General features: G+C 37.4%; 1 protein-coding gene across 2 annotated transcripts in view; it reads left to right on the top strand.

Moving 5' to 3' along the window:
• Nucleotides 1-14,792, top strand: part of PIK3C2A (phosphatidylinositol-4-phosphate 3-kinase catalytic subunit type 2 alpha) — a 51,431-nt gene extending 36,639 nt beyond the window's left edge. For both annotated transcript variants that reach the window (XM_065839484.2, XM_065839486.2), the window contains exons 20-33: nucleotides 156-260; nucleotides 1,280-1,372; nucleotides 1,697-1,826; nucleotides 3,365-3,501; nucleotides 4,172-4,341; nucleotides 5,457-5,613; nucleotides 6,038-6,147; nucleotides 6,903-7,110; nucleotides 9,491-9,615; nucleotides 10,008-10,125; nucleotides 10,222-10,303; nucleotides 10,733-10,842; nucleotides 11,074-11,199; nucleotides 11,757-14,792. In XM_065839484.2, coding sequence (XP_065695556.1) covers nucleotides 156-260; nucleotides 1,280-1,372; nucleotides 1,697-1,826; nucleotides 3,365-3,501; nucleotides 4,172-4,341; nucleotides 5,457-5,613; nucleotides 6,038-6,147; nucleotides 6,903-7,110; nucleotides 9,491-9,615; nucleotides 10,008-10,125; nucleotides 10,222-10,303; nucleotides 10,733-10,842; nucleotides 11,074-11,199; nucleotides 11,757-11,939 — 1,854 coding nt within the window. In that variant the 3' untranslated portion in view covers nucleotides 11,940-14,792. The remainder of the gene's footprint in view (nucleotides 1-155; nucleotides 261-1,279; nucleotides 1,373-1,696; nucleotides 1,827-3,364; nucleotides 3,502-4,171; nucleotides 4,342-5,456; nucleotides 5,614-6,037; nucleotides 6,148-6,902; nucleotides 7,111-9,490; nucleotides 9,616-10,007; nucleotides 10,126-10,221; nucleotides 10,304-10,732; nucleotides 10,843-11,073; nucleotides 11,200-11,756) is intronic.
• The last annotated feature ends 18 nt before the right edge of the window (nucleotides 14,793-14,810 follow it).

Here is a 14,810-nt window from a genome sequence, read left to right as displayed (position 1 = left end):
CTGCTAGGCTTATTTATTTTTAATAGCTAAAAGAGTGGTTTTATCTTTTAGCATTCGTTTGGCACTGAGGATTTAAAACATTAGCTTCAGGATAAGAAGTTTTCTGCAGATGCTTCAGCTGGGAAAGTGGTGCTGATTTTTTTGTTTGTTTGCAGGTTGCCTTGCAAAATGGTATGGAGCGTGTGCAGTTATTTTTCTTGAAGAACAAATGCCGTTTGCCTCTTAACCCCAGTCTTGTGGCGAAAGAGCTAAATATTAAGGTATTGTATGTGCTAAGTTTCAAACCTTCTTTGTAAAAATTACATATAGGCAAAGCTTTTGCAAATAGGAAAAAAAATGAGGTGCTTGAAAGCTCTTTATGCTGCAGGCTAAGGTTTTAATTAAAAATTCTGATTCAACAAGACAGTGAAGTTAACTGAGAAAAGATAAAATTTATACATGTACTTGTGTAAAACCAGTGAAGGTGCTTGTATTTTAAAAGTATCCGTAATAGCATTATTTCTTCAGACCCTGTCTCTTTTGAGAGCAGCAATCTTGGGTGATAGTAAAGCAGGGGACTATTCAAAGTGCACCAAAAAAAATCCATTTACAGTAATCAAAAGAGAAAATTGAGCAAGGCTAGAAAGTTCAAAAAATTTCTAAATACTATGAAATATGTGAAACTACCCATTGCTGGCTGTGTCCAGGAGATGCACTGAATCCAGGGAGGCAGACAGTAGCCTTATTTTACTATGAAGATACAGATAAATTAGTTTTCCAGAACTCTGCAAGGTTTGACAGTGTCTGCTCAAGCACAACCTCGATTATATCATCATGCATGACTGAGAACCTAAAGGTCTGTGAACACTGGATTTGATCCTTTGTGCAGAGACAGTTCCTCTTGCTTTCCTTCTCCTCTGTAACTGTTAAATCATGAGTATGTACTTGAAAGCACATAAATGAGAAAACACTGTGAAACACACAAATACCCAGGTTTTTTATAATATCTTTTAGGTTTCAAAAAAAGCTTCTAATAAAATATTTATCCATGTTTTATTCGCTTTTCCCTTCAAAAAAGGGTACGACATCACTGTGCAGCACAGTTGGCTTTTGTACAAGAATTCAGCAAATAAGAGCCAAAGGGCTCTTTATTCAAAGGAAGCACGTATTCGCCATGAGTGCAGTGTGAAAAGTCTGAATAGGCACATTGTGGGTCAAACCTGCTTGTTGTCAGAGCGTCTTGTTTTCTGGGCTAGCAGGAATAGTCCTTTTTGAGTATTAACACTAAGTCTACTTGTAGGCATGTTCTTTCTTCAGCTCCAATGCAGTACCACTGAAGGTCACGCTGATAAATGCAGACCCTCTGGGAGAAGAAATTAATGTGATGTTTAAGGTAGGCCTTAAATGTGTCTTGGAGAAAAAAAGTTGAATGATAATTGCTGTTTCATTGGTATCCATTAACTTTAGCATAGACCGATAAGCTTAGTTATTTTGTGAGTTTGCGCCTGTGTATCTAGAAATGGACATCTGAAGAGGTTGTAAAATGTAAAATGAAGTCTGCTGCATGTGAAAACTTAAATGTAGCCTATTTCTCTTTTTAAGTGCTTAACTATGAAGAAGCATAATGTATCACTTCCTAGAAATGTAAAGAAATTAATCAGTGTAGTTTTGCTGAAAGCATATTATCTATCTAGTTAACTTGTTTTTTGCATTTAAGGTTGGAGAAGATCTGAGACAAGATATGTTGGCTTTACAAATGATTAAGATTATGGATAAGATCTGGCTGCAGGAGGGACTGGATCTACGGATGGTTATCTTCAAGTGTCTCTCAACTGGAAAGGACCGAGGTGCAAAACCAGATGCTACCTATAATCTTTGCTCTCCCACTACAATTTCTTGTCCCACTGGTAGTGAAAAATTGCTGTGCAGAGGCAAGCCCGAGAAACAGTGGAAGGCCAGAAGCCTTCCATGAAAGGAATTCAGTACTCCAATATAGCAAGTCAAATTGTTCTGAATTTCCTGATGGCTGAGATACATTTAAATGTGTTTCTTCTCTTGAGTGCTGAGATTCTTATGTGTTCTGCTGTCAATGAACAGTGGTGCGAACAAGTATATAAAATTATAAAAGCTAAGGTTTCTGTTGATGCCTTTACTGCAAGACAAGAAAATAATGGTGCCATAGCAACCCTGATTCTTAAAGTTTAGTTACGGTGAAATAAAGTGCTCAAGTCAAAACTGAACTGTTGAAGTACTTGGAATCTGCTGCAGTTGAGTCAGGGAGCATCATTCATGTGCTGAAATGTGCAAAAAGAAGAAAAACTTAACACCCTCCCCACAGACTAATCCCCCAGAATCAGTGTCATATGCTGGTAGAAGTTCCTTGGGAATACGAGACTGTCTTTTAGGTTTGAAACTAGGTCACAGAACTCTAAGTTTGAGCGTAAATACCACCTTGCACCTTGAGCATGCTTTCTGCTAGTTTTCCCTTATTCTCTAGAGCCAGACAATAGAAACTACAAGATCTTTAAGAGGATAAACAATAACATAAATATTTCTTCAGTCAGATGCTAGAACAGCATGATGGAAACTCTTAAGTACATGGAAACATTGGAAATTTAGGTTGGCAAAACTTAAGCAAAAAGCTTCTATTTATGTAAGACTTGCCTTTTAGAGAAACAGATGGCTTTTCTTCCTACTTTGAATGATGACTTGATTGCAGAGCATGTTAACTTTTTTTTGTTGCTGCTAATATTAGCATTCCTAAAGTACTTGAAGGATTAAAGTGAAAAAGAAAAAATGGGTATAAATTACAGATTTCTTTAGTGGCTCTTGCCAAGAGAGAAGTAAAATTCTGTTAATCAAGTAAATGTTTTCCTTTTATGATTTAGCTATACAAATATTTTTAGTAAACTATAGCTCAAAATAAGGCCACATACAAAACCCACTGCTGTATTTCTGGAGCAGCAGTCTGGTCTGTTTCAACACTTGGCAGCAGCTGAAGTTACCAGGTTACTCAAGTGTCAGTGCATGAGAAATGTCAGCAGCAAAATATTTTGCAGTTATTGTTTATAGACCAATATTAGTTTATGTAGTAGAAAGTAATTATTCAAAATATAATCTATATGTGCATTCTAACAGCCACAACTAATTGTAGTGGAGTAATCCTAACTTGGATTGCTACATGTGTTTCATGGTATGCTTTGTAATGTAGTCTGGAAATGCTTAGTAGACTAATAGCACTATTTTTAGACCTAACTGGGGTTTGGAAGAAACTAGTCTTAAGATTATGAAATCCATTGCTGTCAAGAAAGTTTCTACTGAATAATGAAAATGCAGTATAACTTAAGGAGATGGTTAAATACACTTTGTTGTATTTTGTATAAAGGTATGGTAGAGCTTGTTCCTGCTTCAGATACACTTAGGAAAATTCAAGTGGAATATGGAGTGACAGGTTCTTTTAAAGACAAGCCCCTGGCAGAATGGTTACGAAAGTATAATCCTACAGAGGAGGAATATGACAAGGTAACTTTCTTCAGTGTTTTTATTTTTTGAAGATTTTTTTTTTTTTAAGGATAAATACTGCCTTTCGAAATAATGAAATTATTATTCCAGATCTTCCATTAAAATTTTTGGTTTTTATCTTTTGGAAACTAGATTTTTCCTATACTTGAAAAAGAGCAAATGAAAAACCCTTATATAACTGAAAAGAAGCCAGATCGACTGTGAAACCTGAGAACCTGAGTTTTTATTGGATGAGGAAAAAATGCGCTTCAAATTGAAGATAGGGAGGAATGATGGCTGTTCTTAATTCTGATTTAGCAGCAGTGGCGTCTTCTCATACAAGGACAGGGAACTAAAGCAGCAAACGTTTTCTTCTGGCTACAGTGTTGTTAAAACACATTGGAAAAATAAGCCTTGTACCCTTTTTTCTGCTAACATTTCTTTTGTGATTTGTCTTCAACTCCTCTTTAATTTATTTGAAAAACAAAGCAACCATTTTTGCTGGAAAGTGTGATATCTAAAGATTTTTGCAAAGCTATTTGATTGAAGCACACTGTTTGGGAAAAAAAGTTTAGGGCCTGTTTTGTCTGGCTTTGATTTTACTCAAGTCAGGATTGCCTGTTGAATGTATGAACGCTGTTTTCCCACTGATATTTGATCTCAATTCACTTTTTTTTCCTCTCCCTTCCAGGCTTCAGAAAACTTCATTTACTCTTGTGCAGGATGTTGCGTAGCTACTTATGTCCTGGGAATTTGTGACCGCCACAATGATAACATAATGCTTCGAAACACAGGGCATATGTTTCACATTGACTTTGGAAAATTTTTGGGTCATGCGCAGATGTTTGGTAGCTTTAAAAGGTATTTGCTGTAGATAAGCAAAGTAGAAAATGAAGTGATTCTTAGTATGTTTTTATAAGCATTATAAGTCTAAGCCTAAGCTTTAAATTACTGTTATCTGCCATTCTCATTATGGAGCCAATATCTTCCAGTTTAACCACAAAGGTTCCAGAATGCATTCAAACTTACTTCTGTATAAAACTGCTTTTGAAAAAGGTTCCAGCTTCCTATTTCCATATTCTGATCTCTGGAACTGTTTTAAGGCGAAGCACATAGGCACAGCTTTCAAATAAAGCTCCTGTTCTAGCTAATGGTAGATTGAAATAAGGAATTTGGTCTCCTAAACATCATTTAACTTCAGTGCTTCCCAACTGCATTCATTCCTTAAGAGCTTTGTGCTATACACATGAATAGAATGGGAATTGATTTACAATAGATATGAGAACTATGTATATTGGTACAGGAAAAGATTAATAAAACTTCTTATTGATATTTTGGAGCCTCACATTTGACACAAATCTTGGTGTCATACTTTTCCAGGAATACTGGTTAAAACTGTAGTGTAGTTTCACCTTTGTAGCTATATTCATATGATTACATGTTGCATGCTTGTTAGGTAAACTTTATCAATGAATAAGAAATTGAGTATCAGAACCTTTGTCATCTGAATATCTCAGTGTGAAAAAAATGAGAACAGACTCTGTTTCTTAAAACCAGTAGTGAATGTCAACATGACAGAAAAGAGTGAATACCAGGTTTTTATTTACTGCTCCTCTGTGTAGGGGAAGATAATCTTTATCCAGGATAGAGGAGCTATGTTTTAGTCAGGTGATAATATAATTATTGCATTTGTTTGAGTGTGCTATGGCTTGGAGAAATGGGGGGTGGAAGGCATTGTAAGGTAACCTGGCCCCAAGCGCTGCTCTAGCAGATGTGCTGTAGGTCCAGCACTGTGCGATTGTGCTGGGAATCTGAGATGGCACTAAGCAGCTGAACCCCACCCAAAAATAGTAAAATGGCATTAATGGATTATTTAATATTACCTCAGGGTGGGGATGGAGGGGAGAAGGAAGCACATGAAAAATGGAATAGATAGATCCTATAATTAAGTTATGAATTCTGTGCCTTTTGAACAGGGATCGAGCTCCTTTTGTGCTAACATCGGATATGGCTTATGTCATTAATGGTGGTGAAAAACCCACTATTCGCTTTCAGTTGTTTGTGGATCTCTGTTGTCAAGCTTACAATTTGATAAGAAAACATGCAAGCCTCTTCCTTAACCTGCTTTCATTGGTAATAATTTTATTAATTTCAATTGAAACTTGATAGATCTGTTGTGTTGGATTGTATTAAATGCTGTGCTTTTTATGCTGCAGAAACCCTTAATGCATGCTTTTAAAAATCAGAAACATCAGTGGTACTTTTTAGGAAGATAGTATTTGGATTTTTTTAAGCTTTTCTTACGACCTACCTGTTTCCTGAACATTTAAAACTAAGATGATACCATAAATTACATTGCAGAATGTTTCTAACTGCTTTTAATTCAGCAGAAATGGTGAATAACTGCTGATGATAAGCAACTGTTGGCTGTCGCTATCAGCATTTAGCAATTTATTGCAGCTTCAAATGAATTGGAGGGTGTAAGAGCTTTAGACATTTCAGTGTAAAATCATATTGGTTTTATTGTATTAAAACTGTACGTTTTAATTTCTTGCAGATGCTTTCTTCTGGGTTACCAGAACTAAGTGGGGTTCAGGACTTGAAGTATGTCCAGGATGCTCTCCAGCCCCAAACAACAGATGCAGAAGCTACCATTTTCTTTACGAGGTACTGGATAAGTGAAAACTAAAATATCTCCCAGCATCATCCTCTTAATAGGAGCTTGCTGCTATGAAGAGATACAGTAAGGATGTTGACAAACGTGTCTGTAGAAGTTGAATAGTTACACTGTACAATCATAATGTATCAGTTAACCAGTGAAGTACATGAATAAGATCACTTTCCTATCAGATTAATGCTTATGCTAAAGTACTTCCCTGCTTTTAAGAGTAACCTTGTGCAAAAAAAGTGTTTGAAACACTGAGAATAGATAATTCTGTCTGGCTGTTGGAGACTTGCATTTTGAGTACCTCCTGAATTGCTTAGTCGTGTATATGGTGGGAACCTTGTAATGCATGTGAAGTAGTTCTCTCTTTCAAGAAGTGCTTTTACACTGCGGAGGGAGGGATGATGCCCCAGTGTGGCAAGTGGGGGTGTGTATATAGCTTAACTGAGTTGTTGCTATGTGTTACAAAATGTTTAATTTAAATAAATGGAGGAAACTGGAGTAGTATGCATGCAATTTTTCTGCTCACTCTGGAAAGCCTTTACTTCTTGGGTAACAATCTATTCCAAAGTTTGGATGCTGAATCTTCTATTAAATGCTGATACAATGCTATTTATATAGCCCATTGATCACACTTGGTTTAAAAGCTGTTTCTCTGTCAGTAAGAAATTGGGTTTTATTTTTCTTAGAGTTAAGTCTAATTTATTGACAGAGCCATTTTGATGGGTTTTGACTTTTTTTTTTCCTTCTTTCCTAGGTTGATTGAATCCAGTCTGGGAAGTGTTGCCACAAAGTTTAATTTCTTCATTCACAATTTGGCTCAGCTGCGTTTCTCAGGTCTACCTTCTAATGATGAACCCATCCTCTCATTTTCTGCTAAAACATATTCTCTTAAACAAGACGGCAGAATTAAACAAGTATCTGTGTTTACATATCAGAAGAGATATAACCCAGATAAACATTATGTAAGTATGTGGAATCTGTTTCCACTTGGTGAAGATACTGTGCATTTTCTTCCAACGAGATACATAGTCCTCCTTGCCAGAAGTTCAGCAGTTAATCACAGAGGATTAGTCCAAGGGAAACATGTCTTGTTTAGCCTGCTGTGAGGCAGATAGCTAGGTTCTCTTTACTGATGGATTTAGTAAATACAACTATAGATACTCACTGTTCAGTTGGGCACTAATGTCAGATTTAGGATGCACTGAAGAGTTTTCTGAAGCTTGACTGCATTGTCTATAATGAGAGCCTAGAAACTCGCACCAATGTTGACACTCAAAATTAAGCCCCACTATGGATGGCTTGAAAGCAAAACCAAGCCCTGTAATCGAACTCTAGATGGGAATGGGCCTACTTGCTTGATTCCTGGAGAAGACCAGAGCTGTACTGGCTCTGGCTAGAATAGAGTCATCTTTCTTCATTGCATCCCACACAGGGCTGTTCTGGATGCTTAACTGAAACTGTATGGATAACACCATTGATTTGGCTGTTGCTGAAGGGTGCTTGTGCAGTGTCAAGGCTTTCTCTTTTTCTTCTACTTTGCCCCTTGCCCCCCACTGCAGTGAGTAGGCTGTGGGTAGGCAAGGAATTGAGAAGGGACAGCTGACTCAAACTGGCCAAAGACATACTCTGTAGCATACAATGTCATACTCAGCGATGAAAATGGGGGTAGAGAAAGCAAGCAGGGGGTGGGAGGATGTTTTATTCCAAGGTGGCTGTTTCCTGGGGACTGGCTGGGCACGGGTTTGCTTGTGGGAGGTGGTGAGAGATTGTCTTTGTGTCACCTCCCCTCCCAAGTGCTGTCTTTATATCAGCCCACGGGTCTTCTCACTTCTGCTCTTATTCTCTCCCTTGTCCCATGGTGGGAGTGGGAGTGAGAGTGAGAAAGCAGCTGTGGGGGTGCTTAGCTGCTGGCCAGGGTAAACCCACCACAGGAGTGCTAGCTTACAGACCTGTATTTTTAGCATCCAATAATTGTCTTCAAATTGAAGACACTTCTTGAGAAGGATCTAGAAGGAAGCAGAAAGGATAGAAGTTGTGTTGGTGGAGATGATTTTTTTAAAAAATGGGGATTTGAGTCACATTTATGTAGCTGCCCTCTGTAAGATGGTTCCTTCCTGAATAGAAGTCATTCAGTCAAATACTTTCTGGTTTTGCTCTGACCTTCCATTAAGGTTGTTTTTGCTCCTCATAAGTGAAAGCATCGTACCTATAATCCTCATTGGTCTTGTTAGAGGCAGCAAGCATTACAATTTGCCCTCAGGATTTTGATAGGTCTGGGTTACACTTTAAGACTAGTATTATTGGTATTCCTATGCAGATGTGCAACCATCTTCACATTTTTTTTACCTAACTGCTGCTGTTTGTTTGGCCTAGAATAGTCAGCTCAAGTTGCATTTTCCTCAAGTTGTTTAAAAAGTGAGCTATATTGATATGTGCAAGTGAACACCTCTTTCCAAGCTGTATTTGCTGTAGATGTCTTAATCTGGTAAAGACGCCAGCTAGCAAAGGTAGAACAAAGCTGAATAACACTAGAAGTGAAGAAGAGCTTTGCACCGAATTGCTATGTTATAAATGTGTTTGAGCCCTTCTGGTCTAAGCCGAACAGCCTTTTATCTTCTATAAAACAGTTAAGATGATGTAGTCTCTGTCTAGATTTTTAAACATCTTCCCAGTTGTACATTTTTTAAATATACATTTCACTCATCTGCCCATAAAATGAATCCACCAAATTGAATTTCCTGTGCAATTTCTCAGCCTTCATTTCCCTTTCATAATAATGTGGAGAACTGTATTCTGGGACTATATCCCCAGTATTTTTTTATAAATGTATGTTATATGGTGCACTACACTTGCATCTACCCACCAAATTATCACTTTAAAAGTGGAATCCTTTAGAATCTTCGGAGAATTAGATTGAAAAAAACCAGGCATTCGTTTCTTCTGTATTCCACACCAGAAAAGTTTTGTGGTAGTTCTGGCCCCACAGATACATGTTTAGATGTAATCCTGCACTAATATGTGAAAATGTTGTACACCTGCTATCTGGTGTGAACTTACAATAAGGTTTAAAAGGGAGAATGTGGACAGCTTAGCCTTAACTACCTTTATTCCCTGTCAGGTGTGGATCTATGTTATGGGAAGATCATGTGATATTACTTTGCGTTAGAGTACAACTATTTATAATTCTACCTCTACTATAAAATGCAAATGCTGTTACTAGGATATGTATACTGGAGAAGGGTTACCATAGTAGGAGGAGTTAATTGTTAAGAAAATGATGTTAAGTCAGTTCTGTAATATTGTTGCTACTTTTGTCTTTGGGTTTTTTTGTGTTTTGGGCAGATCTATGTAGTGAGAGTTTTGAGAGAAGGGCAAGTTGAGCCAACATTTGTCTTCCGAACATTTGATGAGTTCCAGGAGCTCCACAACAAACTTGGCATTCTCTTTCCTCTTTGGAAGTTACCAGGGTATGTTCCTAACTCACTCATCACTATTATAATGGAAGCAACAAAAACTGCTCCCAGCAGGGTGGAGGAAGAAATGGCTTGAAACAGAGTCAAAACTGCTGATGGGCAAACTAGACCTCAAAGTTGGCAATTAAGGGAGCAAACTGTTGTCTCTAAGTTTTAAGGAGGAAAGCCAGAGAAGCAATCAGTGTCTTTAGTCTGTGTGTCATATCACATATAACAATTACCTATAACTGTTCCCCTGCATTTCTGTAATGTAATTTCCTATTAGTGTGCTGTGTTTACACTCCTGATTGACATAAAAAAAATGGATGCCAGCACTTCAGGATAGAAATTACAATGAAATCTAACTGTACTAACTGAAAACTCTTTATCTTGATCTTCCCCTGTAGCTTTCCTAATAAGATGGTTCTGGGAAGAACACATATAAAAGATGTAGCAGCTAAAAGAAAAGTGGAGCTCAACAGCTACATTCAGAGTCTGATGAACAGCTCTCCAGAGGTGGCAGAAGTAAGTTCAAATAACTTAAGCAAATGCAGTGTAAGTTTTCAGATTTTGGTGCTTGTTAACACTTAAACTAATATGTAACGTTTCTTCCAAATTCAGTGTGATCTTGTTTATACTTTTTTCCATCCATTACTTCGTGATGACAAAGTGGAAGGAATAGATGGAATAGCCAGACCTACAGGTAGGCAATGGTTTTGGGGGTGTTTATAAATTCGATGACTATAGTATGACACCTCTACAATGTAATGTATGTTTTTTTAATGACCTATCGTTTTCCCTCATTGAAAACTTTGCATCACTGTCTGTCCAAATGTTCCTGCATACAGTTTCAAGAAAATTACAACATACCAAAAATTGCAATAATGTATGTGAACATAAGGACTTGCTTATAGCTTGACTAAATTATTCAAGTTTTTACTTGAAACCTCCAAGTTGATTCTTAAGAGAGAATGCAAAAATCTTTAAAACCTATGGCCTTGTCCTCTTAGAGAACTGTAAATAAAATCAGAAACTGAACTTGTTCTATTATTTTCCCCATATTTCATTAGTCAGTGTAGTACTGATGAAAATGTACAAATACTACAGAGGAAATAATTGTATGTTTTTCCAGATGCAAGTCCATCAAGTCCTACCTCAGGCAAAGTGGGAGGAGAAGTGAAGCTATCCATATCATATAGAAATAGCACTCTGTTTATCATGGTGATGCACATTAAAGACCTGGTAGGTGGAGATATTGAGCTCGCTGCCGAAAACTTTGTTTTGTCAATTATCTTCTTGAGTTAGGTTGATGCAGGAATGGTGAAACTCTTCTCTCTTCCTCCAGATTTTCCAACTGCCAACTTAACTGATGGTTTTGGTTAGCCTGATTGTGAAGTCTAGATACTTGAAAATAAATATGCAAATAGGTGTGCACTAACTAGTTTTCTAACTTGTCTTGGTTTTGGATTGTAGGTTACAGAGGATGGTGCAGATCCAAATCCCTATGTAAAAACATACTTACTTCCAGATACACACAAAACATCCAAACGCAAAACCAAAATCTCCCGGAAGACAAGAAATCCAACATTCAATGAAATGGCAAGTTAAAATTTATCCTTTGGTTTGCTATTGTTTCTTATTCTAAGCAGTCGCTAAAATATTAACTAAAAAAAAAATCTGTGAAGGTGTATAACTGGAAAAGGAACTTGGTTCAAAAACTTTTTACCTGTTTAAAAAAACAAACAAAACCAAACCAAGCCAAACAAACAACACAAAAACCCCAAAGCAACTGATTAGGTAAATGTACTGTTACGAGTAAGCAGAAATTCCTCAGTCTCATGGGGTGAAGGAAAGGAGTCAAAACTAAAGATCCCCCTGCCCTGGATTCACTGATTCATAATGTGGACAAGAATGAATTTAGAAGTCTTGGCATGTAAACAATGCTTCCAGCTAAAAACACTGGTCCTTGTAAACACAACACTGGGAGCACAAAATAAAATACAGATGTACTTCAGCCCACCTGCTGAGAATCAGATGTGCTGGATGGCCATAATGTGCAGTTAAGACATCAGCTGCTGGCTAGGTAGTCACAAGAAAGGGCAATCTGTGTAACTTCATTTGGATAACCAAAAAATTGTTCACTTCTTACTTTCTAGCTTGTGTACAGTGGATATAGCATGGAGACTCTGAAACAGAGGGAACTTCAGTTAAGTGTTCTCAGCGCAGAATCGTTACGTGAGAACTTCTTCTTGGGTGGAGTTACGCTCTCACTAAAAGACTTCAACTTGAGCAAGGAGACTGTTAACTGGTATCGACTAACTGCTGTACCCTATCTGTGAACTCATTTTGACACCTGAGTAAGACCAGAACAATTGTATTCACTTGTGCTTTGCGCATCTTCCTACTTGAAGATAACTTGTATACCTTAAAATAGGAGACTCCGCATTTCAACAGATATGTTGGACCAATGTTCATGTAGCCTAATCTGGAGGATTTCTAGGAAACCCGGTTTATTCTTATGTTATCAAAATATCATTGTAAATGTTTAAGAGTTGTGGGTGAAAGAAGGGATTTTGAAACTGTCATGAAAGTGAGATGAACAGTTTGACCAGTGTGGTTAGCTGGTTATGGTTTATGGTTAAACTATAACTTAATCATTGAGCCTGTGGATATAGTGCATTTTTTGCTTTTGAATTGTGTTGCCTGCATTGTCATCCATGGCGTGATGCTGGAGAACATCAAAGCAATGACATTTTTAGGATTACATTCCTGCTACTAACTAGAGATCACAGAAGCAGTGACAGGTAAAATTTTGGTGGCTTCACACACACCTGTAGAAATGAAGGTTGAAGGGCTGGAAAAATTCCTTAGCATTGCATTTAGTCCCAGATTTATGCTTCTCTAAGACTTACTGGAGTGAGTGCCAATAATAGAAGTTGTAAATAACAGTGCCTTACAATTCAAATGCTTCTCTTTTACCTCATTTCTGGTATTTAAATATGTATACCTGTTAACTTTCAGCTCCTTTAAAAGGGGAAACATTCTCATATTTGATACCTTGCAGGTCCTACTGGAAGTCTTTTCCTGAGATGTTATTACATATAACATCACTTAATGTACTGATCTTCATGGTTAGTGCAACTTGTATAAATTTTTTCTACCTGTGATCTCCGAAAAATGGGATGAAGACTGGCTGAATGTGATGCCATAGGAAATGTGCCCAGCTTCTCTATGTTTTGAAGTGTCGTAATTTCAAGAACTTTTAAATATTGCAGTGATTAAATGTGGAGCAGATTCAAGCAATAAATCCAAAGTGACAGTTGCACCTAAATTCCTCAGCTGGACCTCCAGGTAAAGGGTGGCCTCTAGTTAAAAAGCACAACTGCTGGATGGATTGCAGGCTGGAAAGGAGCTGCATTAACAGAGCTTTGAGAGAGGAACTTGGTCACTTTTTTCTTTCAGAGTTCACAGCAACACTGTTTCTCACTCCAAACCAGAATTAATTTCATTAAAAATACTTATTTCCAAGGAACATTAGATTTGAACTGTACTGTGAGAGAGGAGTGAATACACATGTTGCTTACTATCTCCTGTTGATACCACTGGTTACTTAATTAGGTGTTCCTGCACTACAGGCGTAGCCTTTTTATTCACCTTACTTGGTGTTTAGGATAATTAATTTACTATAGAGTAAAATTGCACACTTTTGTTTAGTGTTAAATCTTGAAGCAAGACAGACTATCACTGCTGACTATGACTAGAGCGAAATTTTAGAGTAAAATATACAACTAAGAATGAAAACACAATATGGGGAAAGCCTTCTACATACCCAACACTAAAAACCTATTTTATCTGATTTTCCTTACCCCGCTACTGACCGATCTCCCTTCAATACAGAAGAGGGAAGTAAACTTGAATCTCCTGGTGCCTAAAATATTCATGGTTCAACTTCTTACAAATTAATATAATTAACGCTACGAATACCTTGAATCTTAGAAACTAATGGGCGCTAACAAATCCCAGTTTTATTAGGCATCTTCTGCGTATTTTTCATTTAGTACATAGCCTGTAAATAATAAACTATGTAACTTACTAGATATATTTCCTGCTTACTTGATGCTTTTGAGACTTACTCCATTCCATCATTAGAATCACAAGTCATTTAAACACAGGAAAGTAGACTACTGTTTTTGTGAAACGTTCCATTGTGAAATAAAATGAAAGCAATATGTACTGCCTTTTTTGCAGTTTCCTATTAAAGCACAGTGTCTTACAGCACAAAAGACAAATAAACTAAAATCATTTAAAAAATGATTTGCAGTTTTAACAGTTGTCTGGACTCTGAAAAAAATGTATAGTACTGTATTATTGTTAGCACTTGTCCTGACTTCTGATTTCTTCTTCATAGCTCAACTCCTTTTGTGCCTTTCCCTTCCTTTTCAAAATACTCACTGGCTGGAGCTTTTTAGGGTCATGGTTTTTATTTTGTCTGGGGATCTGGCCTTGGCGTCCTCTGGCTCACAGAGGAACAGCACCAAGCTTGCACCTCTTTGCCCTCAAGAAAAAAGCAATTGTTGCAATAAGACTTCAATGTACTACATGCAAATACAAAATGGACGAGAAAAAGGAAAGTACTCAATTGGGCTGGAATTTACCATTACATTAAATAGCTTAAAACTTGTAGTTTTAACAGCTTTTTATATTTTGTTTAATGAAAATAAATCTCTTATGCACATCTGATCTGCAGCCAGAACTATAATTGTCTGGACCTTGTTTGGCTTGTGCTAAGACCTCTTCTTTTCTCTATTACCTTACAACTTTGCACTGAAACTTCTATTACTGCCTTTTTAGGATCTCCAGCTCCCTGTCTCAGGAAGCACATGCGATCTTTGATAAAAGTTCTTTTTCTCTATTTTTACAGCCGGGGGCGTTGTGTAGAAATGCCTGTCCCTGCCTTAACGTGGGCATGGCCTGTGCTTGTCGCTCGCACACTGCGCCTCATAGCTATAGGCGATGAAAAGCAGCAACCGTTTTGCCTCCCGTTGTCTATGTATCTGTAAGAACCAAATACTTTTAATTAAACGAGCTCTTAATAAAGATATATTATACAATGTCGTGCCCGTACTGAACGCGTTCAATGTGACTCCGTAACTGTCCTGTACGTACATTAAACGCTATTCTGCGAAAGACAAGAGCGGGTCGAGTCTTCT

This window comes from Patagioenas fasciata, chromosome 5, assembly GCF_037038585.1.
Source record: "Patagioenas fasciata isolate bPatFas1 chromosome 5, bPatFas1.hap1, whole genome shotgun sequence".
NCBI lineage: Eukaryota > Metazoa > Chordata > Aves > Columbiformes > Columbidae > Patagioenas > Patagioenas fasciata.
This window is presented reverse-complemented; position numbering and strand designations above follow the sequence as displayed.